This window comes from Solanum dulcamara, chromosome 4, assembly GCF_947179165.1.
Source record: "Solanum dulcamara chromosome 4, daSolDulc1.2, whole genome shotgun sequence".
In the NCBI taxonomy this organism is placed as follows: domain Eukaryota; kingdom Viridiplantae; phylum Streptophyta; class Magnoliopsida; order Solanales; family Solanaceae; genus Solanum; species Solanum dulcamara.
In genome coordinates, this window is record NC_077240.1 from 78,695,074 (window position 1) to 78,720,180 (window position 25,107).

At 33.5% G+C, this 25,107-nt stretch overlaps 3 protein-coding genes and 1 long non-coding RNA gene across 4 annotated transcripts; all 4 read left to right on the top strand.

Annotated features, from left to right (window-relative positions):
• Window positions 1-843: 843 nt before the first annotated feature.
• LOC129885156 (RING-H2 finger protein ATL70-like) lies at window positions 844-2,127 on the top strand. Its single transcript, XM_055959358.1, has one exon. The coding sequence runs from the start codon at window positions 1,038-1,040 to the stop codon at window positions 1,581-1,583; it is 546 nt and encodes a 181-aa protein (XP_055815333.1). The 5' UTR covers window positions 844-1,037; the 3' UTR covers window positions 1,584-2,127.
• Window positions 2,128-5,071: 2,944 nt separating this feature from the next.
• LOC129885157 (uncharacterized) lies at window positions 5,072-7,981 on the top strand. Its single transcript, XR_008766064.1, has 3 exons — window positions 5,072-5,664; window positions 6,686-6,729; window positions 7,722-7,981. It is a non-coding gene; the product is annotated as an uncharacterized LOC129885157 (long non-coding RNA).
• Window positions 7,982-15,549: 7,568 nt separating this feature from the next.
• On the top strand, window positions 15,550-22,263 carry LOC129887738 (uncharacterized). The gene is made up of 4 exons (XM_055962946.1): window positions 15,550-15,708; window positions 17,297-17,398; window positions 20,694-20,851; window positions 21,857-22,263. Exons 1-4 carry the CDS (start codon window positions 15,609-15,611, stop codon window positions 21,974-21,976), a joined length of 480 nt encoding a protein of 159 aa, XP_055818921.1. The 5' UTR covers window positions 15,550-15,608; the 3' UTR covers window positions 21,977-22,263.
• A 1,228-nt stretch (window positions 22,264-23,491) lies between these two features.
• On the top strand, window positions 23,492-24,517 carry LOC129885158 (uncharacterized protein At5g39865). The gene has a single exon (XM_055959359.1). It carries the CDS (start codon window positions 23,661-23,663, stop codon window positions 24,378-24,380), a length of 720 nt encoding a protein of 239 aa, XP_055815334.1. The 5' UTR covers window positions 23,492-23,660; the 3' UTR covers window positions 24,381-24,517.
• Window positions 24,518-25,107: the final 590 nt, after the last annotated feature.

The window sequence follows — 25,107 nt, forward strand, 5'->3', positions numbered from 1 at the left end:
TATATATAGACTGATTGAACATTATTCCAAAGATGAATTTTTCATCCAGAATTCAGATTAATCAAACCAAAAATAGAGGTGGGAAACCAAAAAGGAAAACAATGATATAATTTATTCATGAAAAAACAGGTGGATAAAGTTGAATAATTTTCTTGCTAGCTAGAAAGAAAGACGTTACTCACATGAATCAAACGTTGAAGAAAAAGATAGGCAAGCAGTTGACATCTCAAACCTAACACCCCAACATGAAATGAACTACTTAATTAGAAAGTAATATTTAAATACTCTCTCATTCTTAATTAGAGATTTTGGGGTACGAATCTTGAAAATAAAATCATCTTTGATAGGTAAGGGAGGAGCTAGAAGGTTACTTACGGGTTCAATCAAACTCAATAGTTTTAGTCCAAATCCTAGATATGTATTTAAAAAATTTATTAAACTCAAAATCCAATTACGTACTATCATCTGATGTCACTATCCTATAATTTAGTAACCCCTAAAATTTGAATTATGGCTTTGCCTCCAGTGGTAGGAGCACTTAGAGGCACCGACCAAGGATGATTAGTTGGACATTCTTTGCTGAAAAATTATATTGTATATATAAGTTAAATATTACTTTTTGTATATTAATATTAACTCTTGAATATTTTTTGAAATTTCTGACTTAACTACTAAACACCTTAGACGACTACACCTTAAAATAAAATTATATAATATAAATTTAAATTAGAGTCTCAAAACAACAAGTATCGAATATCGAATATGAGAAACAATAACTAGCACTATATATATTCATTCCCACTAACTAGCACTATATATATTCACATGAAGCCTCTTCAAATACACAATATAATTTTTAAAGTTCATTATATGTTGAAGTCCAAATGCACCCTCCCCAATCAAACTTCCCTTTATTATCACATGTCAACCATTGACTTTCAAAATCATTAGACCATTTCTCTTTGTTCTAAAAACATCATGGCTAAAAACCAAACAAAAACCAAAACCACAAACACAATAACACCCTCAAGATTATCATGAATGCCACAGCCTCCGGCCCGGATCCGAATTCCTCCGGTGACGGGTTCCTCGGGTCACAAAACTTTGGTGGATTCGCCTATGGCATCGGAGTCTCAGCTGGCATATTGTTGTTGATAACGACAATCACCCTAACGTCTTACTTTTGTACGAGGCATCAAACAACCGTGGAACGACCACAAAGGAGACATAGGAATAATAATGAGGAATCACAAGTGGTAGTGGTCGTGGACGTGGATGTGGACGTAGGGATTGATGAGGAAACCCTATTGAGTTTTCCGAAATTGTTGTATTCGGAAGGTTATAAGAATATTCACAAGGATTCTACCGCGAGTACTTGTTGTTCGATATGTTTGGCTGATTATAAGAATAGTGACATGTTAAGGCAATTGCCTGATTGTGGCCATTTATTTCATTTGAAATGTGTGGATCCATGGTTGAGGTTACATCCAACTTGTCCTGTTTGTAGAACATCTCCATTGCCAACACCACTATCTACTCCTCTAGCTGAAGTTGTTCCTTTGGCAACTAGACCTATTGGATAAAGTGACATTCAAATTCAATGTTTTTCGTAGGGTTTGATATCCATTTTTGGGCTTCGATTAGTCCAGATTTGAGGCGAAATAGCGTCTACCAACCACTTTTCGACCTTGTTTTCGAAAAATATTTAATGTCATGGGTTTCAAGTTCACAGGTGAAGCTCTAGGAAAATTCAATGATTTGAAGGTCTTGTATCCACTTTTGGGATCGATACTTTTTGGCTGGCCTTATGTTTTGACAAATAGTTAATGTCATGGGGTTTCAAATTCATAGGTGAAACTCTAAGACATTATCATGGAGTTTTACTTGTGGAATTCGAAATTTCATAATAGTGGCTATTTTTTCAATTACAAGGACGGAAAAGTAGCTATTTTGTGAATTTTATCCGGATTCGTGCTGGAAAGTCCCATTTTGAGCGTAAAAGTACTTGCTATAGAAGGTGATTCCCATTCTTAGTACTCGAACGTGGAACTTCTGGTATTTTTTCTTCTTTTATGTATAGTACTGTAGACTAACGATCTCCTTTCTTCTTCTAAATTATACTATGTATTATTATAATATGTCATTGGAAGAAAACGTTTCTTCTATGGTTAATATTTTGTTTGGATTCTATTTGATGTCATGTAATTTTGAGGCGTAACACAATTACTTTTTCATTTAACATATTGAAAGAAAAACAGATTACGTTAATCGAAGGAAGGTGTTAAGCACTTTTGAGTTAAGTATATTTTGTCCAAAAACGACCTCTATTTTTACATTGTACTTCAGGAAACGAAAGAGAGATACATTTACGGAAAGTGAGTAAACAAGCAAAATCCTGAAAAAGTTCAATTTTTATTCCTGGCTTAATCATGATACTAACGATTTTGCGACAAATAAATAAAAGCGAGTGTGATAATACATAAAAGGAGTTCAAATTGTAACATTCTAATATCTCGATAAAAAACTATACTGTTAAAATAAAATAACAAAAAAATGAATATTTGAGTGTCACCCTTCTAATACTATTATAAATCTCGTCATAAATTGAGCTCAAATAGACTCAGCACACATATTTAGGAATATTCTGTCACGCCTCGGGAGGGTATCATAGGCGTGGCCGACACTCAGAGACTATTGCTAGTCCCCAAGCGAACCACTTGGCATGTTCACATATTCATTCAATCGACATTCTATCAGCGGAAGACTTAACTCATCAAGAAAATAACTCAACATGATAATCAAATCAATAATTTATAAAATAAGGTCAAAGGCCATCAATCTATCTAATTCAATCGACAAGACTAGTATGAATGAAACTAGCCAAAAGACAATACCCAATCAACACATCAATAATCTAGTCTATAAAGCCTTTATCTACTGTCTAAGTGGTTCCAATGACAGGTTCATGGCTATCTTAAATCAAAATGAAAAGAAAACAAAATAATCAAGATCCCTCTGAAGGCAAGGAGGTCTCACCACTGTCAGGATTCAACGGAGCGCCTATTGATGATCTCTAGCACCTCTATCTGCATCATGAAATAATGTAGGTCAAAAGGCTTCAGTACATGAAATGTATGAGTATGTAAAATGGCAGGAAGGAGAACAGTCAACAACACTTACCTCAAGCTCCACAATCAACTCAATGGACTCAACTCAAAAGATAAGAACTCAATCAGGATGTCATAACTCTAAAACAAGAATAAGGTTTCGATAGAAACCAATCATATACAATCCAATCCAATCAAATTCAATCAGAGTACTATCAAGACCTATATGGGAGTTTCTCTAATGGATAAGCATCCCCTATCAGTCGGTGATGTACAACAAAGCGGTGTCATTACCACCATGTCCAGTACTTTGGCAGGGCAAGGTACGAATCACTATCATTGGATCCACAATCAATCAAAGTCCATCGTTTTGGGACTTAAAATGTTTAACCCTCCATCCTATGCTGGCTACGTAGTTCATGGGATTTGATTTGTAACTACTCTTATCCAAATCGGTGCTCAATACTCCTCCCAAGACTTGATATGCTCATAAGACTCAAATCAATCAGTTTGTACAAGTCATTATATCTAGCCATATTGGACTCTAATTAATTCATCAATTCTATCATAATTAAACCTCTCGACCAATCATATTATTCAATCGATCCCAATCACATCTTTCAAGAGTAGTTTGGACAATCATTTATGAGAACATTCAGTTGAGATCATTCATTTGGGTTCAATTATAAAGATACAAAGGACTATCAAGTTTCATCGAGACTATCATCATACTCACAATCATGCATTCACAAGTTCAAGGTTCTAGACTTAATCCTTAGGCATATACATCTAATACTAGTCAAAATACTATTAGGGTTTATGAAATAAGTAGTTTAAATCATTTGTTCAAGAAATAAGTTTTTGGAAAATATCAATTACGCAAAATTATGAAAAATATGTTAAATTTAAGGAAATTCTCAAGAAACACAATCACGGGGACTCAATTTATTCACAAATCAACCTATCACAAATGGGACACATGGAGGAACAAGGTCCATGCTTTAGTATAGCCTTACATACCTGGGATGAGGACATACAATCAACTTGGCAAGTTTCTAGCTTGAAATCCTTGAACCCTAGCCCTTTCTCCTCTCTTTAGCCTTAGTTTCTTTTGCTTGAATACAAATGGGTTTAGAAACCTTTGTAAGGTAGAAAACGGTCTATATCAGTCATGGGTTAAGTATAAGAGGAGTGAAAAAAAGACCAAAATTGTCACGACCTAACCCCGTGACTAGTGTCCGAATTGGACCCTCGTATACACACCTATTATCTATAGTCAATCGGCAATTAAACATGATATAGGATTTATATGGGTAGCACGTCGTATCAAACTGTTACTTATATATATACCAAAATCACCAATTTCTTGGGGAGTCTTAATTGTCAAAAATAAGATAACATAATATGTAAGTCGACAAGGCTTCCACTCTGAATGTAAACGTCCAAAAACATAAGTCATATTAGTACACCGGACAATATTTATATACAACCCACTCATGTGTCTACAGACCTCTAAGAGGATTAACAATAGCATATGACGGGACAGGGCCCCATCGTACCCCTAAATACATAAATATATACATTATAAGGATTAGTACCCAAAGTTCAGGCTCCGAGATAATGGAGTACTTCAAACCCGTTGAGTACCGAAAAAAATATTGTTTTACTATGGCTATAGATGGCTTAACCGTGAGCTGAGGTGGAGTCCACTTAATAGATTTTTATAAAACGGACATATGATAATTTATATGGATAATGTATGTGAAGTTAAACACAACTCAAGGAGGACCCTTGAGCCAAATCCAAGTGTGAGCCCTCCAAAAAGATGTTTTTAAGTTATGTTTTTGGGCAATCTGACTTGGGGAGACCATAACGCCATCATGGCTCAGGAATTTGGGAAACCTTATAAAATAAAAGTTGTATATAATTGGATTATCTTTCCAACCATAGGTTGTGGTAATTTATTCGATATCGGTATCAAGAGATATGACAGTTTTACTGAACAAAGGTGCTGGCTGCGAATTTTAATTCCGAATTTTAAAAATGGCTCGACCGGTTTTCAAATTTCTACTGATATAGAAATATTAATTGAGATTAGGGATTAATTAACCATGGTTGAATTATTAAGTGGAAATTTGAGATTAATTGAGATGAATTAAATTAAATAGTGGGATGAAAAGTGATCCCCACTGCCACATGGCCAATTCTAATTGGCCCATGCTTTAGTAGGGGACATCTAGTCACCTTGGGCAGCACACATGGTCTTCATTTTGACCAAAATAGCAGCCAAAAACGTGTCCCAACTCCAGAATGTTCAAGAAAGAGAGAGAATTCCTCATCTTCTCCAAATTTCCTAAACTTTTGAGAAAGAAAGAATAGAGAGAAGTAACGAGATAGAGAGGCGGACAAGCTTGAGAGTGAGGGAGAAATTGAGGGATTAAGTGTGGTGATTATTCAAGGTTATGGAAGCAAGGATGGATCCATTAGAGAAGCAAAAAAAAAACGTTTTTGACCAAGCCCTCAAATTTTCAAGCAAATTGTTTCATAAAAGCCTAAGGTAAGATTTCATCTCTTTTTTCGTTTTTCCCTCATCTTGAAGGTAATTGAAGCTTGTGTGAGTTGATGAATGTATGAAATTATGGGTGTTGATGTTGAGGCATGGTAGGAGACGTTTGGGGCTGTTTTGGTGTGGAAAATAATGAATTAATTTTGCTTAGTATTTGATTGTTATTGTTATGGATTTTGGGATGAGAATGAAGGGATTAAATGGTTAAAGTTGAGGTTGAAAATTCGTTTGTGGGCTATGGTAGGACTTGTGGTGATATTAACATGGCTTTCTTGAATTTAAATGAGTGATGTTTATGTTGAGGGGCTGCTGCAATAGGTCACGAAAATTGTTGAAAAATAATATGAAATAAGGTGTAAAAATTATAGGTGTTTTGCTTGGCTTGTGGTAGGTGTTCATGAGGTTTTTGAACATCTTTATGTTGTTAGTTAAGGGCTATTTTGATAGGTTGTTATTGTTCTTGTTGAGATTGGAATATTAATGATAATTAAGGTTATAATGAAGATATTAACTTGTATTAAATGGACTTGGAAGCAAGAAAATCCCATGATTAGTGTTGGTATTAAAATGGACAGATTTGGAGTATTTTTGAATATCGTCTTGGCTTGTCTTGACATGTAATTTGAAGGTGTGATTATTGATGTTGCTTGGGGATTTTATGACTAATTTGAAAGTGGAAAAAAAGTGAGCAATATAAGGGAGTTGCTGCCCAGAATTTTGTGTTTTGCAAACCCGTTTTTGGATGGGACTGCTGTTAGTAAATTTAGCATAACTCCTTGTGTAAAGCTCCGTTTTGGTTGATTAAAGATGTTTTGGAAAGCTATTTGATAGAGCTAAAACTTTCATTTAGACTCTAAAACCCAGTTTTACTTTTATATACTCGAAAAAGGGTGATGAAGTTAAGGGAAGGTGCTGTCCAGTTTTTTTTGTTTTGTTTGAAATAATCTACTAACGATAAAAACGTTTTATGCCTTTCCATATATTAACCATAACGCTTAACCTATTGATATAGGTATGAGGCAGCATATACATGTTGTGTGTGGATAAACACTAAAGGTATGTAAAGCTAACCTTCTTTCTTTTGCCATGATTTATATGAAACAAACGGACGAAGGTATAAATTCCAAAGAAACTCCTATTCTTAGAGACAATAGGATGGCTAATGTTCGTAAATTCCTAAAAATTATATCTTTATATTTTGATACATGAGTTTGATTCCAGCCATCCTATTTTGGTATAATTCATCTTTTGATATAATTCATGCTTTAGTATAATTCATAATGACAATCGAAGGTTACTTGAAATAACTATTATCTGGATTTTTAAATGATAGTTATTTCAATTATTCAATTGATCCCCATATTATGTTTCGAAATATGGAAAATGATTTCTGAAAGACTGTTTTGACATAGATCATCGTGACATAGGAAAGAAGTACACTATGATTATAGCTCAGTTTCTTTTATATGACTTGTCATCAGGATTACGCTATTGAGTCTTTATAAATGTTTTTATATTTTAAATTGCATTTAGTTTCTCACTACTCTACTCGTGCATACTGTAACCATTCCTTCACTGAGCCTGGGCCAGGATATGTTATCAAGCGTACTTCTCTGCATTTTTCGCCGTGCCCCAACGTGAGGGGGCAGGTATGACATGTACATGGGTTGTGGTGTATGTTATGCCACGGAGTTATGCTGTGCCATGTACACATATGATTTGATATGATTTGATATGGCCATCTGATATGATATGATCTGTTACGGAGATATTCCCTACTCTGGTGTTATGATGTGCTGTGGCGCCAATGACAGGAGAGCGACCACGTTTTGTTCACCGAGTCCCATGACATGGGGCCGGATATGGCATATGTCTTTGTATATATGATTTGTGATTATGATAAGCATTTTGAAATTTTGAACATTTATTTCATTTTCTGCACCTACTATTCAGATTATGGTTTTACTTATTACAGTTCATGTTTTACATATTCGGTACATTTTTCGTACTGACCCCCTTTCTTCGGGGGCTGCGTTACATGCCCGCAGGTACCAAAGTTTGATTTGCTGATCCGCTGGTTTAGGACATCTGCTGTGTTATTGACAGTGCTCCCTTGTTCGGAGCTTGTATTTTGGTACTGACTTTATCTCTGTATATTTGAATATGTTGGTCAAGGGTACGACGGGGCCCTGTCCTGTCATATGACTATGCTATCATCTGTAGAGGTCTGTAGACAGAGTTATGTTGTGGGTTTTGTATATATGGTTTGGGTTTTGTGTATTTTGTGACGGTCTATCAACCCTCGTGCCTATATCTACTTTTATGATATATTTAGTAATTTCTTCTAATCACTATATGTTTATTCGATTAAAAAGGCTAATTTGGGATTAGGGTACGTTTGGGTGCCCAACTCGGGCACTAGTCGCGGCCTACGAGGTTGGGTCGTGACAAGAATCCTAAGCTGGAGGCTCTCCAAAATGAGTATCTGTACCTGCGGGCATGAAATGCAGCCCCTCGAAGAAAGGGGGTCAGTACGAACTATGTACCGAGTATATAAAGCATAAAATACCGTAAAGGAGATCACATCTGCAATAAAGATTCAGGAGCTAATCACTGTACCTGTGTCTTATGAAATGAATACATGAATATCATCATCATATATCATACCCGGCCCGTTAGGGGACTCGGTGTCACAATTATATTAATATATCGTTATATATATATATATACCATACCCGGCTCTTTAGCAAGGGGCTCAGTGAATAGAGTAGTGTACACTGATACCGTACCCGACCCATTATGGGACTCGGTGTCATAATTATATTATCATATCATCATAACATCATATTATCATATCACGTACCCGGCCCTCTAGTAAGGGACTCGGTGAATAATGTAGTGGAATCCATACATGATAACATACCCGGCCTATTGTAGGACTCGGTGAATAATACCATAACAATATGCATGAATAGGGTATCATTAGCAACCTTGTATAATTTGATCATTATCGGAGACTTAATGGAATAACCAAAACAGTCCATCATTTGACAACCAAGACAATAGTCATTATGAATCACACCAATTAAGGATTATACTAAAATATAAATTATACCACAACATGAGTTATACCAACTAGGATGGATGGAATCATACACATGAGTCAAGACATAACAATATAAATTCTGAAAATCAAGAACGTTAGCCATCCGAGTGTATCTACGAATAAGAGTTTCTTTGGGATTTAAGCATACGTCATTCGTTCTTTTCACATGGATCATGCCAAAAGAAGAAAATATTAACTTTACATACCTTTAGTGTTTATACGTATATGTTGTCCAATATTGTCTCAACCTATATTAAAACGTTAAGCACTATGGTTAAGCTATGAACAAGAATAAAACGTACTCTATCGTTAGTAGGTTATTTCTAAAAAAAATTGGACAGCACCTCCCCTATACCGCTCACTTTTCCCACTTTCAAACCAGCCATATAATCATCAAGCAACATCAACAATCCAAAATATTGACACAAAATAAGATTTATTATTGACAAAAAGCCTAGAATGTTTCCACCCGACTCATGTTACCAAAGCAGTAAATTCGGAAAGCCGAGTACGTCAAGTTGTATCTAAATTTTGAAAATGAAAACAGCAAAACTGGACTTTAGGACCTTAGTGAAATGTTTCGATCTCTGTATTAAGTTTCCAATGCAAAAGAAATCAACTCAAAACTCATTTTCTACAAAGAGATATCATCAAAACTCTAACAGCTATACATGAGGGATTTTTCAATCCAGAATCTGGACAGAATTTTTCTTATGATTCATCCTCATTTTTTGACATAATAACAGCAGATATAGACTACAACATAAACATAAGAGTTGTAGGTACGTGTATTAGCTTTCCAAAACATATTTAATATCTAAAATCGGAGGTCTACACAATGAGATATTCTAGAATTACTACCAGCTACACAATTACAAAAATGGATTTGAACATTCATAATCTTCATACACCTTATTCCTCCAAATTCAAGAACAACAACTCATCAACAACATCAAAACAATATCAACCATTATTATACATCATCACTAGCTAATTCCATCAATTTAAGCTACCTAAAACAACCCTTTAACCCATAAATCTCAACAAATCACCAAATGAGATTATAACACTATTTTCTCCATTCTAATCCGTTAAAACTCTAACTAAACTTGTTAACATTGAAAAGAAGACTTTAATATTACCTTAAATTTGCAGAGACCACATTGAATATTCTCCTTATTGATTGATATCTACCTCAAATTGAAGCTAACGCGATGTACAACAATTTTCTCTTCATGAGCTTCGAATTTCGGGACTCGAATTTTGGTCGGATTTGGTATTTCTCTCAAGAACTCCCTTTCTCTCTCTCTCTCTCTGGAAATTTCCAGAATTGTCTTGGTCTAAAGTATGAAGGAATAGATACAAAAAATTAGATTTAATTTCGTGGGCATTGGGCCTGACCCAAATTAGAATTGGGTTGGGCCGAATCCACTATTTAGTTTGATCTGTCAGACTTAAAATGTCTATATCTTATTACTCCGATATCGTATTTCATCCCACGGCCTATGGTTGGAAAGATATTTTCATTATCTACAACTTTCATTTTGAGAGTTTTCCCAAATTCCCAAATTCTAAAGAGGTTGTGGCCTCCCGAAGTCAGCTTACCCGAAACGTGACTTTAAGAAAAACATATCTGATGGCTTCTATTTTAATTTGGCCCAAGGGTCCTTCTTGAGATGTATTTTACTTCACATAAATTATTCATATAACTTGACATCTACCACAAATCATGTCCTTTTAAAATTTAAAATTAAAAGTCCTTGAATTTATAACCGTTAGCTTACGAATAATCCAAGATGCAAAAATACGGAATGTAACAAAAATACCCTTCACTAAAACTAAAAAACGTACGAAAAAATAATCATAAATCGCATTTCACGAATGCGCTTTATTAAGAAAAAGGTAAATCGCATTCATGAAGTGCGAATTTATGGCCAATTTGGTTTTTGGTCTGATTTCGTGAAAAATTGCATTGTGGAGAAGCAAGTCTGCGACGTGGACTGGTCGCGCACCCTTTTGAAAATGCAATTTTGCGCCAAAAAATTATCTTTTGACTCAATTGGCCTAAAATCTAATTGAGACCACTTTCCCACATGATTCTTCCCCCTGATCGATATTCCAGCCTCGGATTGGCGAAAAAAGTTAGGAATGATACATTATGCGAGCGCGCTATCTGCTAGGGGTATTTTGATAATTTTGGGGTATAACATATTCATGGACTTTACCCGCCCACATGACTAGTACATGTGTAAATTGTGAGTAAATTTATATACTATTTTATGAAGGATAAAAAATAAATAGTTAAGTCTTGCATAACCGCTTTACCCTGAAAGAAAAATGAGTTTTGCTCCTCTGGACGCTAGGCGCTCCCGTGGTTCGCGAGTTTACTCGCAGTAGGCCGGACCAACCCAATCTCTATGTTACTAATAACTGCATGACACTCTAACCAGTCTTTAACTAGATATTTCATCTTTTTATTATGCATAACATTCTAATATGCATTAATTATTATATCTTCTATTCTACATAACATTCTAATATATGTGTATTAACTATTCCATTGTCTATTCTGCATAATATTCTAACTTGTACTTATTAATTATTTCATCATCTATCATGCATAAAATTATACATAAAGTTTTTCACAACTTATACGTATATAAATAATGCGAGTTTTTAAATTGCAAATCAAAACTATATTAAAGGTGTTGAATTTTTTATATAATAAAAATAAAATCCAACCAACTATAGGATACAAATTATGAAGGATATCATACATGAATAAATCACCATAATCGAAAGTAGAGACTATTTGACCTAACAATAAAATAAAGAAAAAATTATTTAAATATACTCATACATGAATAAATCACCCCAATCGAAAGCGGAGACTATTTGACCTAACAATAAAATAAAGAAAAAATTGTTTGAATATACATCTTATTTTATCATAATCTCTAAAATTTTCTATCATTTAAAAAAAATTCAAAAATTCTCGCTCAGATACATTACTCCCCTCTCGCTGATATATCTCTATCCACCTCTCGGATTCATTCCTCCCCTCTCTGATACATTCCTCTCCTCTCGGATATATCTCTCTCCTATATATCCGGATGTCCTATCCCTTTTATGATACAGTTCTATCCCCTCTCAGATACATCATTTCCCTATTAGATACATATCTCCCCTAGGTATCTGGATGTCTACTGATGTATCTTGAAGTCTAGTAATATATTCGAAATTCATAAATTTTAAGAATTTTTTTATAATTTTAAAAAATCAAAAATAAAATTAATAACTCTTAATGATTTATGTAAATTAAACTAAAAATAAATAGGGATAATACATAAGTATCCTCCTCAATTATAACCGAAATCGCTAGGACACATCTTAACTATACATTAGTCATATTACCCCCTGAATTATTTTAAAGTGTAATAAACACATGAAGGGAGGTGCTTTACACTCGCCTCCACATCATCCTTATATCAGCACCACGTCACTAAATCTTCAAATCTAAAAAAAAATTAAAAAATCCATGTCATGTAGTTCCTCCTCCTTCATCACTTATCACTAAACCCACCATAACCACTAAAACCACTATTGCCACCATTAAAACTTATAGCAACCACCATGAAAATTGTAACCCACCTCCAAATTCATTCCTTCACCACCACCAAAATCATATATTTTATCACCTACCTCCAAATCTACCACAAAATCACTCCAATGGTCAAAAACTCCAGCTATTCAATTTTGAATTTAAAATGTTGAATCTCTCTTATCCAACTAAAATTTGTGACCTAACAAAAAAAATAAAAAAATAAATCTCATAAAACTTGATCTAAAATCTTCATTGAAGAAGTTACTCCAAAATTAAAATTTCAATTCGAGAAAAATAAAATATTGGGGTCCTTTTGTTGATCAAATTAGGGTTATGAAACACAATTGTTCTCATTCAAAAATTATTTGGGTAAGATGAAGTAACTGACCAATTGAAGTGGAAAAAAAGGGAGGAGGAGAGGTGTCACTATATTGGAGAATCGAACCGGAACTGGAGTGGGTTGGAGGTGAGAGTGGGGGTGTTATATCAATAAAGAATTGAAGCGAGGTGAGGGTTGGGGCGAGGGTGGGGCTAGGGGTAGTGGTAGGGGTAAGTTGGGATATGACGTAGATAATTGATGAATGGAGGATAATTAAAAATTATTTTTTTAAAAAAAAGAATTTAATTTAAATTGTGCTCACCATATATTGCCTAAATTAAATCTCTAATATGCAAAAAAAAATCGAATGTCATGTTAAGTGTTTGAGTAAAAAAGAAAAAAAAATTCTTCCGATATTATTCAAATTGATGAAATGTCTGGAAAAAAGATCACCGGCAATTTAAGTATGTTGTGAAAAAAATATTTATATATAAAAATAAAATGATAAAATTGGGTTCTATTTTATAATGAAAAAAAAGAAATTTTAATTAAAAAGAGATCAACTTAAGTTTTAATGTTAACTACTTATGTGTATTAATTAATAATGAAAATATCCAGTTGAAAATGGACATGTATCTAAATTAATCAGATTTTAATTTTTTTTTTCGTCTCTCACATGCCTCCAAGAGAGGGAACACACTCTCTGTACCATCTTAGAACTAAAAAATTTATTACACTTTAAAATAATTCAGGAAGATAATAAGATCATATATAATTAAAATGTGTCCAATAATTTCGATTATAGTTAAGAATACTTGTATATTATCCCAAATAAATATGTTATTGTAAACTTAACAATACACCTCAACTAAGAAAAGAATCTTTTTCTCCCTATTTTGTTGGGTGTTATCGGCATTCACACACGTTGCTACCAAACAGTCCTCTCATGTCTGCTCTCTGCTTCCTATGTAGCAATCCACATGTTACGGTCCAATAAAATTTTGTCTATATTCCATATTTACATTAAATCATAATATTATTAATAAAAATTATTTAATTAGCGAAATAGAATAAATCAAAAATATTGATATGATATATACACACATTTAAATTTGACTTTAATTGATGAATAATCACTCTAATTTTGAGTATGCACATCTAGATATTTAACTCATTTTTATTATGTTAATTAAAAAAATTAATTTACAAAATAATTATTTAAACATTTCCAAAACTTATGTGTCAATTCAAATTGAGTGTTCATGAGATATAATGATGATGAATTTAGAATATTTAATTGTCAGTTAAAATCAAATTTAACTGACCAATATATATAAAATATAATATATTGATAAATTTATTAATTTAATATAAATATCGAGTTCTTTAGGGTCTGTTTGGAAAGTCACCTGATAATTAAAATTGATGTAATTATTAGAGTAGTAATTATCACTCTAGTAATTACATAACCTAATAATTACTCTGACCTGTTTGTTTGTCACAATGTAATTACATGTGTGTTGTTTGGTTGCACAAGTGTTATTACAAGATTATATTATATTTTAAAAATAAAAGTTACTTATCTAAAATTAAAATTTATATTAGACAAATAAGAGTATTTATAAATAACATTAAATTAAATATTTAAGAAATATATTGTCTTTTGAAAATATATGAATTAGTAAACATATTTTCTTAACTAATATTATAAAAAAATTAATTTATATTTTTCAAATTAATATATTTTAATTAAATTAATTATAAAAACTAAAAAAAAAAGATTTATACGAAAATCATGAAATGCATGTTTGACAAAAATATTAAATATTATAAATATAATATCATAGTAAAGTTATTAAAATAATTGACAAAAAGATAATCTATCAAATCTAATTAAAAAATAAATTACTTGTAATATGAAATATCAAACCAATACTACTAAGTACTAAAAGAAAAGAAGCTAAAAATATAACATAATTTCTAAATTCAAAATAAAAATTTAACATAATACTCTTATGTCAAATTTCTACATAAGGTACATAAATATGATTTAAAAGAAAAAAACATAAGTTTATAACTTTATTCAAAAATGAATTCAACTTTAGTTTTAAAATTAAAATACAAATAAAATCATGCTAAAGAAAAAAATAAACATAAGAATAAATAAATAAATAAATAAATAATATGAAAAATTGCATAAAATCACATGAAGTAAATGTTGAAAATGAGAAGGAAATAAAAAATAAATAGTATAAAATAAAAAGGGTAATACAACAGAGTATTCATGTGCAAATCGAGATGCGGTGCGGTAAAAAAAGTCGTTCGACCCTACAGGATTAGAAATGTGAAGGCCAATATTTTTAAAAAATATTAGAATAATAAAAATAAAAAGAATTAAAAATAATACAACAACAACAACAACAACCCAGTAAAATCCCACATCGTGGGGGCTGGAGCGGGTAAAGTGTACGCAGACTTTACTCCTACCAAGGTAGAACGGCTGTTTTCGGGAGGCCCTCGGCTCATTACAAACATAATAAAAAGGTCAAATACGATTAGAAATAAAAATAATAGAAATACAAAAAAAATAGAAATAAAAGAAAGAAATTCAAAAATAATGCTTGTAATTATATTATGTAATTACTAGTAATTCACAGCCTTTTCTGTAAATTGGAAAGTGTAATTACACCCTGCTAATTACACTCAATTACATACTAATCAAGTAATTATTTGGTCAACCAAACAGATAGACAATATAATTACATTCAATTACACCAAATTCAATTAACAAAGTGGTTTTCCAAACAAACCCTTAAATATTTTAGAAATAATAGTTGGTCTTTGATAAATATTCCTTCATATTCTCTTCCATCTTTATCGTTCCGTCTCTTGCTTTGCTTCAATCAATGGCAGTGGTAGCTCTGAAACTCTTCGTCACTCTTCTCTTCTTCCTATGTCTTCTCTCTCCTCTCACTTCAGCTAAATCCACCGATTTCCAGTATTGCAGTGAGTATTTTTTTTTACAGTATGCGACCCAAAATTTGCTTGATTTTGGGGGTTTTAATGCAGATTTTGTTGGATTTATTTGTTTGATTGTCTGTTGAATCTGTTTGGTAGATAACCATTTGGGTTTTTTGAATTTTAGTGTTTTTTTCGAGTATTACAGTGAGTTTTTTTTTTGGCCATTGGGCCTTGACTGCAGATTTTGTTGGATCTTCTTGTTTGATTGTTTGTTGAATCTGTTTTGTAGATACCCATTTTGGGTTTTTTCGCCTTTTTTTTTTTTACTTTTAGTAATTTGTGCTTTTTCAGTTTTTGGTGATTTGTTGTGTTTGTTCTTGTTTCAGCTGACTAATTTTTTCTGATATTGTTCTTATACCATCTCGAAATTATCTCCTTTGCTAAAGTTGGAAGCTTGCACAAGTTTAGTGGGCGTTTGACCATATTTCATATAATGCTTTGAACTTCTTATACCTCTTTTTATGCTTCTTTTGAGCCGGTCTCTCGGAAACAGCCTTTAGGAGTAAGGTCTGCCTGCACTTTACCGTACCCAGACCCCACATTGTGGGATTTCACTGGGTTTTTGTTGTTGTTGTTGTTGACCATATTTCATTGTGAAATTTGGAAAAACAGTAGTTTCTGTATTGCAAGTGAAAAATGATATTTGAAAATTTAATTAGTTTCTTTTTTTGGTGGGGAGTTAATGGTCAAAAACACATGTGAATTATCACTTTTTCGTGAGTTCTAAGCCTTGACTATGAGATGTTTTCTTTTTCTACCTAAAATATCACCAGCCGTGTGTTAGAACACACCTCGAAGCGAAGCTGATTAGGCCGATTATCAGTGTTTCCCTTTTCCCACTTGAATTATCACTGTCTACTCAACTAAATGTGTTTTATTAGATACACGGTGATAGTTCATGTAGAAAAAGGGAACAACTGATATTTGGGGTGTAAAACTCGCAAAAAAGGGGTAGTCCATTGTGTTTTTGACCATTATCTCTTCTCTTTTCTTTTTTTTTGGGTGTTTTTTCGTTCTTGATTGTCTGTTGAATCTGATTTTGGGTGATTTGTTATGATTGTTTCTGTTGCAGCTGATGGTTTTTTCTGATATTGTTCTTCTACCATGTTGAAATTATCTCCTTTGCTGATGTTGGAAGCTTGCGACAGTTTAGTTTGCTATGAATTTATTCACAAAATTTGTTAGATATTTACATACTATACATGATAAGCTATAAGTTGTACTTGATGAAGAAAGTGCTATAAGTGGTAGTAAAAATTTTCATACTTCTAAATGCTCACAAAGTTCATTCTGTGCTATATGAGTGGTAATTTGTTTTTAAAAAAATCATTTTTTTAAACTCTCGTGAAGCAAAAAGAACACCAACTCCGGGAAGGAGTGTAGAATTAGCTTTAGATTGTTAAAAATTGTATCTTTGTATTTAATTCCATTGAAATTGAGCATATTAGAGTTTCTTCCACTAATATTTCTCTTGGTATTGAGGAAAAAAAATATTTTGGAAAAATTGAAGGAACTTTATTATAGATAAATATGATAATATGCCAGCTGATGGAATTGTTTTTTGGGTTTGCAGATAAAAGGGCCAATTATGATGTTAAGGTCAGTAATATAGATATAACACCCTATCCTGTTAAGGGAGGTAAAACGACCACATTCAGTATTACTGCAGACACAGGTAATTACATGCATATATCCTCTTTGATTTTCCTTTTATCATATTCATGTCAACTCAATAAGTTAATTTTAGCGAACTTTGATGATTAAGTACTTAATTTGATAAACTATTTCACTTGCTTCTAAATAATATGCCGGTTTTATTAGTTAGTCTCATATAACGTGTTAAATTTTTGGATGTATGTCTTGCTTACAATTGGCCCTTTGTGCTTGTGTGGAATTGAGTGGTGTCATGCGTAGCTTGGTTGAGATTATTACTTAAAATTGGAGAAGCCAATAAAAGTAGGGAACACATACATGCTATTGCTGGAAAAGAACTTACGTTGAGTACACTTGTTGTCAGGGGCGGATCTATGTTCCTTCGAGGGGGTGCCACACCACCCTGTGTTGTCGTTTGAAAATTTGTATATACATGTAATATTTGTATATATATTTATAAAGAAAGTATAAATATTGAACGTGGTATCCTTAGAAATAATGAGCTTTGTGGTGCCAGTAGTTAAAACTCAGGTTTACCACCGTAGGGATGCAAGTTCGAGCCCCGTTGTGGGGTGTATTTTCTTAAAAAAAATTTTACCATGCAAGACATCGTTAGTGAATTTATTGTAAAAAGAATTGTGAATAAGTAGATTAGAACTCTAGACCTCTTGTAAGTAAAATCTTAACTAAACCAACAGAATAAGTCTAAATTTTGTATGCATATTTGCTAATAAATATTAAGTATTATTTTATCCTACGCTGGGGTTTTTGGTATAGTTTACTTTTCAAAGTAGCGTGGCACCCAGAGATTCAAAATCCTAGATCCGCCTCTTGTTGTCTATAGCACTCAACATGTTATTTTCTTTCTTACCAAACATAGGACTTGAAATTGATTTGAGATGAAATCCCTTCCTCGTGCTCCCTTTTTCAAGTCACCATAGAGCTAAAGACATCTCCAGCGAGATTGTGGGAAATTCATAATCAAAGCTCCTTTGATCATATAATTCACTAGTTCATGTGCAAGGATGAAAAAATTGTGAATATGATTTTTATAGTTCTTTTGAAACTTTTGGCATAGTGGCAAGTAGTAGTCTTGAAGAAAGTTATTTTTATAGGATTTTGACGATTATACATCATATGTCTAATAGATTGTTTGGCCCAAGCTTTTGGGAAGCCGAAAGTGTTTTCTTCAAGTGCTTATTTTAGAGTGTTGGGGTGTTTGTCCAAGCTTTTAGGGGAAAAAAGTGCTCTAGCTAAGCACAAGTTGATGTTCTAATGTTGGCGAAAATGCTTTTAAATTAATTATAGCCAAACACAAATCGTTACTCTCCAATAGTACTTCTCCAAAATAAACATTTGAGACAAAAAGCACTTCTCAAAATAAGCAGTCTTTTGAAACTTGGTTAAACAGGCTATAACTTGCAATTTCCAAAAAATAAACACCGTACGAGATAGATAAAGCAGTGTTGGCTTTAGTCCTAGTTTCCTGTGAAGAATGAGAGAAAAAAGGAACACGATCCTCGCAGATAGCCAATATACTGGGGTTGAATGGATTCTATAGGCAGCAGAAGTGTTCTCCGAATGTAATCAATGCTAAGAGAATTGCATGTAAAGAAACTTCCGTAGGTGCAGAAAAAACAAAAAAAGAGAGGTTGGAGAGGCTTGGATGGAGTTTCTATTGATCCAGCCAATCAACAACATGAGGACATGTAGTTTTTAACCCAGAGGGGGTAGCTGATCATACCACATTAAATCTGATTTTCATTTGGTTCTTTAATTTATTAGCTTACCAGCCTTCAGAATGCAACTTCCTGTTGCTGTTACATTACTACTTTATCAATCTAGATGTTTGTTTCTCAGCTTTTTTAGGGCTTCTCTTATCTTATATTTTAAATTTGCTGATTGAGAAGAATCAGTGATCGCAGTTTGTTAAAGATTCAACTTTTTTAAGTGTCTTTTTCTTGTTAACAGTTTGACCGCCCAGCAAGTATTCAGTTAACTTTAAGGTTCCTTTTTCTAAAATTAACATTTTGGTTCGTGTGTCTTTGGCTTTTATGGTTTTCCCCAAGAATCTCTAGGTTTTCTAGATCAGCCGGATTGAAAGATTTCTCCTTATTTTCGCTCTAGCGAAGTAAGACTTTGAAATCACACCCCTTCTTTGCATGTATCCATGGGATTAGTTTGGATATGCTGCACTCTGTGTTATCAAGAGTTCATCCCCAATTGTTAATAAAATTATTTACCTTGTAAAAAAAGGAAGTTAATTGTGGGACAAATACATAGATGCTTACATTCATTTAACATGTTGCTGAAGTTTCTTGTCATCAGATTGGTGGTTGTAGTTTTCTTATCACTAATTATATTTTCTTTTGAAATATCAACTTAATGTTCCCTATTGTTAATAAAAGTTTAAGGATATAGCGATTGCCGATTGAAGATAGTTGGAGTACAAAAATAATTGCTGTTTTTTCTTTTTTTGAGAAGGTAACATGACTTTTAGAACATTGACATAGATCAGTAGTCTAAAAGGAAGTATATGGATGGATGGACCCAGTCATTCTCCATTCAGATTGGTGGTCACTATTCATTGCTGTAAATGGCCGTGCATTATCTGTTGCATGAGGTGTCTTTATTAATGTTGTTTGAGCTTGCTATGTCTGCTTTGCGTCTGTATGCTATTAGCGGAGGATCTTTCAGAAACAACCTCTCTACCTTCACGAAGTAGAGATAAGGTTTGCGTACACCCTAGACCTCACCTAGTGGGATTACAGTGGGTAAGTTGTTGAGCTTGAGAAGTTGCAAAAAGAACTGAACTTTATTTTGGCCACATAAATCCAACTCCTAAGAGTCTAAACCATTAAACTTGTGCTTAGAAAGACTAAAGTCGAAGGCAACGTCAGATTCTATTTTCATGTTGAGCAAGCAGTAAAACTCTCATTGTTGTGATGAGAACTGATCACATTTATATGTTATCAATCTGATGTTTGGTGGAAAATTTTGTCTAGCCTATGTTTTGTTCATCATATCTAAGAATCTTGCTTGAGGCATGTGCGCCACTGACCATTTATGAACTTCTGAAATTGTTGTCCATGTATGTAAACACTATCAATAGCTGCATTGGGTTCATTTTTTCATGTTCGTGGAATAGATGGCTCTGCAAATCCTTTAGAAGCAGCTTTCACTTTATATGACCTGTGGGCCTCGACATAGTCTGTAGTATCTACTAATTTTTCTGTGCCCTTTCTGGACAGGAAAATGAAAGTTTAAAAATATGGTGGATAGTATTTGTTGACTAGAAGTATTAATTGTCCTTGCAGGTAAGAATCTCACCGGAGGAAAGCTGGAGATTGATGTCAACTATTTGTTCTTTCATGTCCACCACGAGACCATCGACCTTTGTAAGGAGACATCTTGCCCAGCGTCCGGTGATTTCGTCATTTCCCACTCACAACAGTTGCCTGGATTTACGCCACCTGTGAGTCAACTTTCTGATTCAATTTTGATCTATACATGTTATAATCCTTTGCTACTTTCATTCTGCATATATTTTTTTTAAGCAAATCATCTCTCGAGCTGCTTCGTTCTTACAAGTCTTCAAATCCTAGTATTTTGTGCCTCTTTAGGAAAGGATCGGAGTCTAGTTCTGGGATGATGTAAAGCTCTGAGGCCCTGGGGCTTTGGTGTAGTTGCAACAGTGCAGCACATGATGGAGTTAGGTCCATGTCATAGGTTCGAACCTTGCCACAAACAAAATCTTGGTATTTAAGGGTAGAGAGGTAGAAGGGCAGGGGGGCATTTTTATTTTTTGATAACCAGGTGTTCAGGCCAGCTTTTGCGCACCTCGACTAATTCCACAGAAACCTGCCACCTCCCACCAACAGCATGTACTATCAAGGCTAGGACAAATGGGAAGCAATCACCTGGTGGTTTTTGTCTCTGTTGCGATCTGAACCCGAGACTTCAGGTTCTCAACCCCACTTCATTGACTATTAGGCCACATCCGCCATGGGGCAATTATCCACCAAAGGTTCAGAGTTATGTGCTATGGCCCTCGGGGAGTAAAGTTATCTCAAAAGAAAAAATAAGCTATTGTTTGAGTAGTACATCCTTTAGATTTGGTTGTCTTTTTGCTTGCCATTTTTGTAGATTTTGTTACTTTTTTGCTTTTGTTATTACCCTTCATCTTCAGGAGGAAGCCTTCTAGAAATTAAGCCACATTCAAGCCAGTGCAATACTTTCTTTTGTTGTTGATAAAAACCACCCAATATATTGTATATGAAGATGCCTTTTCCAATTGCATCTACTTCATTTTTTATTGCTTGTTCAGATTCTGATTTACGTTTCATGATTAGTTGTCTTTGTTTGGTTTTTCCCGGTTTAATTTGGAAGAAAATCTTGCTCTGCTTCCTTTAACCATACTACAACTATGCCTCAGTCTCAAACATTAAGCATACTGAAATGTTTTATCTTTGAAATTCAGGGATCATACACTCTGACAATGAAGATGATGGATGAAAAGAATACGCAACTGTCATGCATAAGTTTTAGCTTCAGCATCAGCCTTTTTGAAGAATCCCAGGCATTATCAGCATCTAGCTAGGTGGTCCAAGGATCTAGTGACAAATAATGGTTCTCCAGTACTGTTTCTGCTTAATGTATAATACTTGTATTATGTGTTCTGTGGTTTTTTCTTGTACCTCTTTCTACAGTATTACTAGTGGAAAAACAAAAAAAGGAAAAAGCTCATGCCTGCTAAAGGGCAAAATATTTGATGCTCCTGCTGCTTGAGAGGGCATCTAGTCATATTCCTAGTCCCAATAAGGCTTTCTTTTTCAAGTCAAGATTGGTTTGGTTTCAACTCTATTTTAGTGAAACTTAAAATTTCAATTTTTTTTTCTTTTGGGTATCTGAGAAATTCTTGTTATTAACGTATGGTTCTAAACTCGATGAATAATGTGCTCTTTTAGCCTTTTCCACTTAAACGTCAGGCAAGGTTTGAATCTGTAACGTGTTTCCTCCTTATTCTCACATCATGTGTTGCGGTTTTATCACTCCAAAGTCCTGAATACCTAGATGACATCCATTGGATGCTCGTTTGGACCGGGGTGGTGTGTGTGTAGTAAGTTTCTGATTGTGTTTTTAGTTAGCTTGTTAAATCAAACATCATGTAAGGAGTTTTGCTTTATGGCTTTTTGACTTATTGAGAACAGGTCATGCTCAACAAGCAAAAAGGTGTTTTGAGTCACTATTATTGCTTTATATCCTCCAAACTTTCTAACTGATAAAAGGAAATTGCTATGCATCCCTTGTGATTGTATTATTGTTTGTGGCACACTTTGTCCCCTATCCTCAATTTGGTCCCATTGACACCTTCTACTTTGTTGATACATCACTCCGTTATGCAGAGGCAGACTCAGAATTTTAATGTAATGATCAAATCGATCTTTAAGATTCTTAGCATTGAAGTCATCGTAATTTTAGAATTATAGGTTGAGATCTAACATTGATTTATTAAAATTTTTAGTGGATTTTCACATGTATACTATGCTTCACGTCAAAACTATACTGAGTTTAGATAGACATGTCCTTGAAGAATTAGATCCACACCCATTTTCATGGTGAAATTATCAAAATGAATTCAGGATTTGAACTATATGATGAGTTCAAGTTTGGGATTTATGAAAAGTCCTTTGCATATGGATGTGATTTTAGGATTTTACGTCTTACCTTTACGGTTCTTAGCACTGAACTCGTTGTATCATTAAAATTGTGAGTTTAGATCTAGTATTAATTTATTGTAATTGTAGTAAATTTCCACATATACATTATGTTCCATGTCAAAAATACTGTATTCAGATGAACCGCCATAATTTTTAGGGTAAAATTATAAACACTTGATCCAATCATAGAGGTCCACATAAGCCATTTGTACTTGGTGAAATTACTGATAAGTCCTTGACATATGGATTGTGATCAATTTAAACCATCTCTTGAACATGTTTTGTTTTTACCTTTACATAAATTTGTCAATTTAGTTATCATCATTAAGAAGTTCAAAAGGCAACTAACATATAGCCTTTTTTGTACATTGCTTTTTCAACCACTAGAAAAGAAAAGAAAACATCAACTAGAGAAAAGTCCTTATCAATGCCCCTTTCATCAATACCTTCAAACTTTTGGTTGTAGACAAAAGTGTTTAACTCTTTTTCTTTGTAGAAGCTAGTATAACTACAAGGGAAGCAAACAAACAAACACACAAGAAGGAAAAGAAAGGAAAAGACGAGATGAAAAACATCAAGGGAGGAATTCTAAGGAAAATCAAATCCCTTCCAACATTAGTTTTCCAAGTAAATCACCCAACCAAATACTTCCAAACTCAACTAATTACAACAAACACTCAGCTTGATGACAATGATATGTTTTGTCAAAACATTAGCTTTGATGATCTTGCAAATGATGTTGATCATCATTCTTTTCAAGAATCAAACACTATGGAGGAAAACAAATTCTTGTCTGATTTTGAATACAAGTGTCCACCAGGAGGAAAAGACACAATCATTTTCTACACAACTAGCTTAAGAGGGATAAGGAAAACGTTTGAGGATTGCAACATGATTCGATTCCTACTAGAAAGCTTTCATGTTGTATACTATGAACGAGATGTATCGATAAACATTGAGTATAGAGATGAATTATGGCAAATTCTTGGAGGTAGAATAGTCCCTCCAAGATTGTTTATTAAAGGTAGACACATTGGTGGAGCTAATGAAGTTGTTGGACTTCATGAACAAGGGATTTTAATGAAACTCTTACATGACATTCCTTTGATTTCTTCAAATTTTCCATGTAAAGGGTGTAGTGGGATTAGATTTGTTTTGTGCTTAAGTTGTCATGGATGTTGCAAGATCATTGATCAAGATCAAGGGAAAGATACTAATGGATATCGAATTCGATGTCCAAAATGTAACGAAAATGGATTGATCAAGTGTCCTGTTTGTAGCTAATTTTGGTGCCATCTTCTTGTAAATATAGTATCATCTTGAAGCTTCGGTAAAGTTGTTTCAGTGTTACCTATTAGGTCATGGAGTTCGAGCCGTATACACTACTTTGAACTCTACATGAATGTGAAATGTTTTGTGCATTGAGGTGTCATTTATGTTAGACTATATGTAACTATGTTTATGATTGACTTAGAATCATTGCAAGAGTTATATACATCCTCTAGCTAATTTAAGTTGATCCATCTCTTGGAGAATTGTCATTTTTACCTTTTATAATAGTAATGTTCGAGCCAACTTACGCATACCTGGATCATTGGGGTTAACAATTGGCTGTTTGATTGAAATCAGCCCAAGAATAAATGAGGTGGGCTAGTGGGCTTACAATCTGAACTGACTGGCCCAATATGATGCAAATTTGAAAGAGCTTTGCATCTTAATTAGAATAATGGAATAATTATCTTCCTAGTCACGGTTGTAAAAATTTCAGGGGTATCTTATTTGAAAAAGGGGGACTGATGTTTGTCAAAACTAAGTACAAACATAACCATATGAAGTGAGGCAAAAATGATTAAATTTAAGTTAACTTTACGCAAAAATGTCTCAATTTCAATCGGATGAATTTCAGACTATGCACATTTGAAGTTGTTCCAAAGAGAGTAACGTACAAAAAGTAAATTATAAAATTAAGACATAACTTAAATAATGATATCAAATTCAGGTATCTTATGCA

Bases quoted from the DNA above. Each gene is read 5' to 3' on its own strand.
- LOC129885156 (XM_055959358.1), top strand. From the start codon at position 1,038: ATGAATGCCACAGCCTCCGGCCCGGATCCGAATTCCTCCGGTGACGGG.
- LOC129887738 (XM_055962946.1), top strand. From the start codon at position 15,609: ATGGCAGTGGTAGCTCTGAAACTCTTCGTCACTCTTCTCTTCTTCCTA. The intron at 15,709-17,296 runs GTGAGTATTTTT...TTGGGTTTGCAG, and splicing joins CACCGATTTCCAGTATTGCA to ATAAAAGGGCCAATTATGAT. The intron at 20,852-21,856 runs GTGAGTCAACTT...TTTGAAATTCAG, and splicing joins TGCCTGGATTTACGCCACCT to GGATCATACACTCTGACAAT.
- LOC129885158 (XM_055959359.1), top strand. From the start codon at position 23,661: ATGAAAAACATCAAGGGAGGAATTCTAAGGAAAATCAAATCCCTTCCA.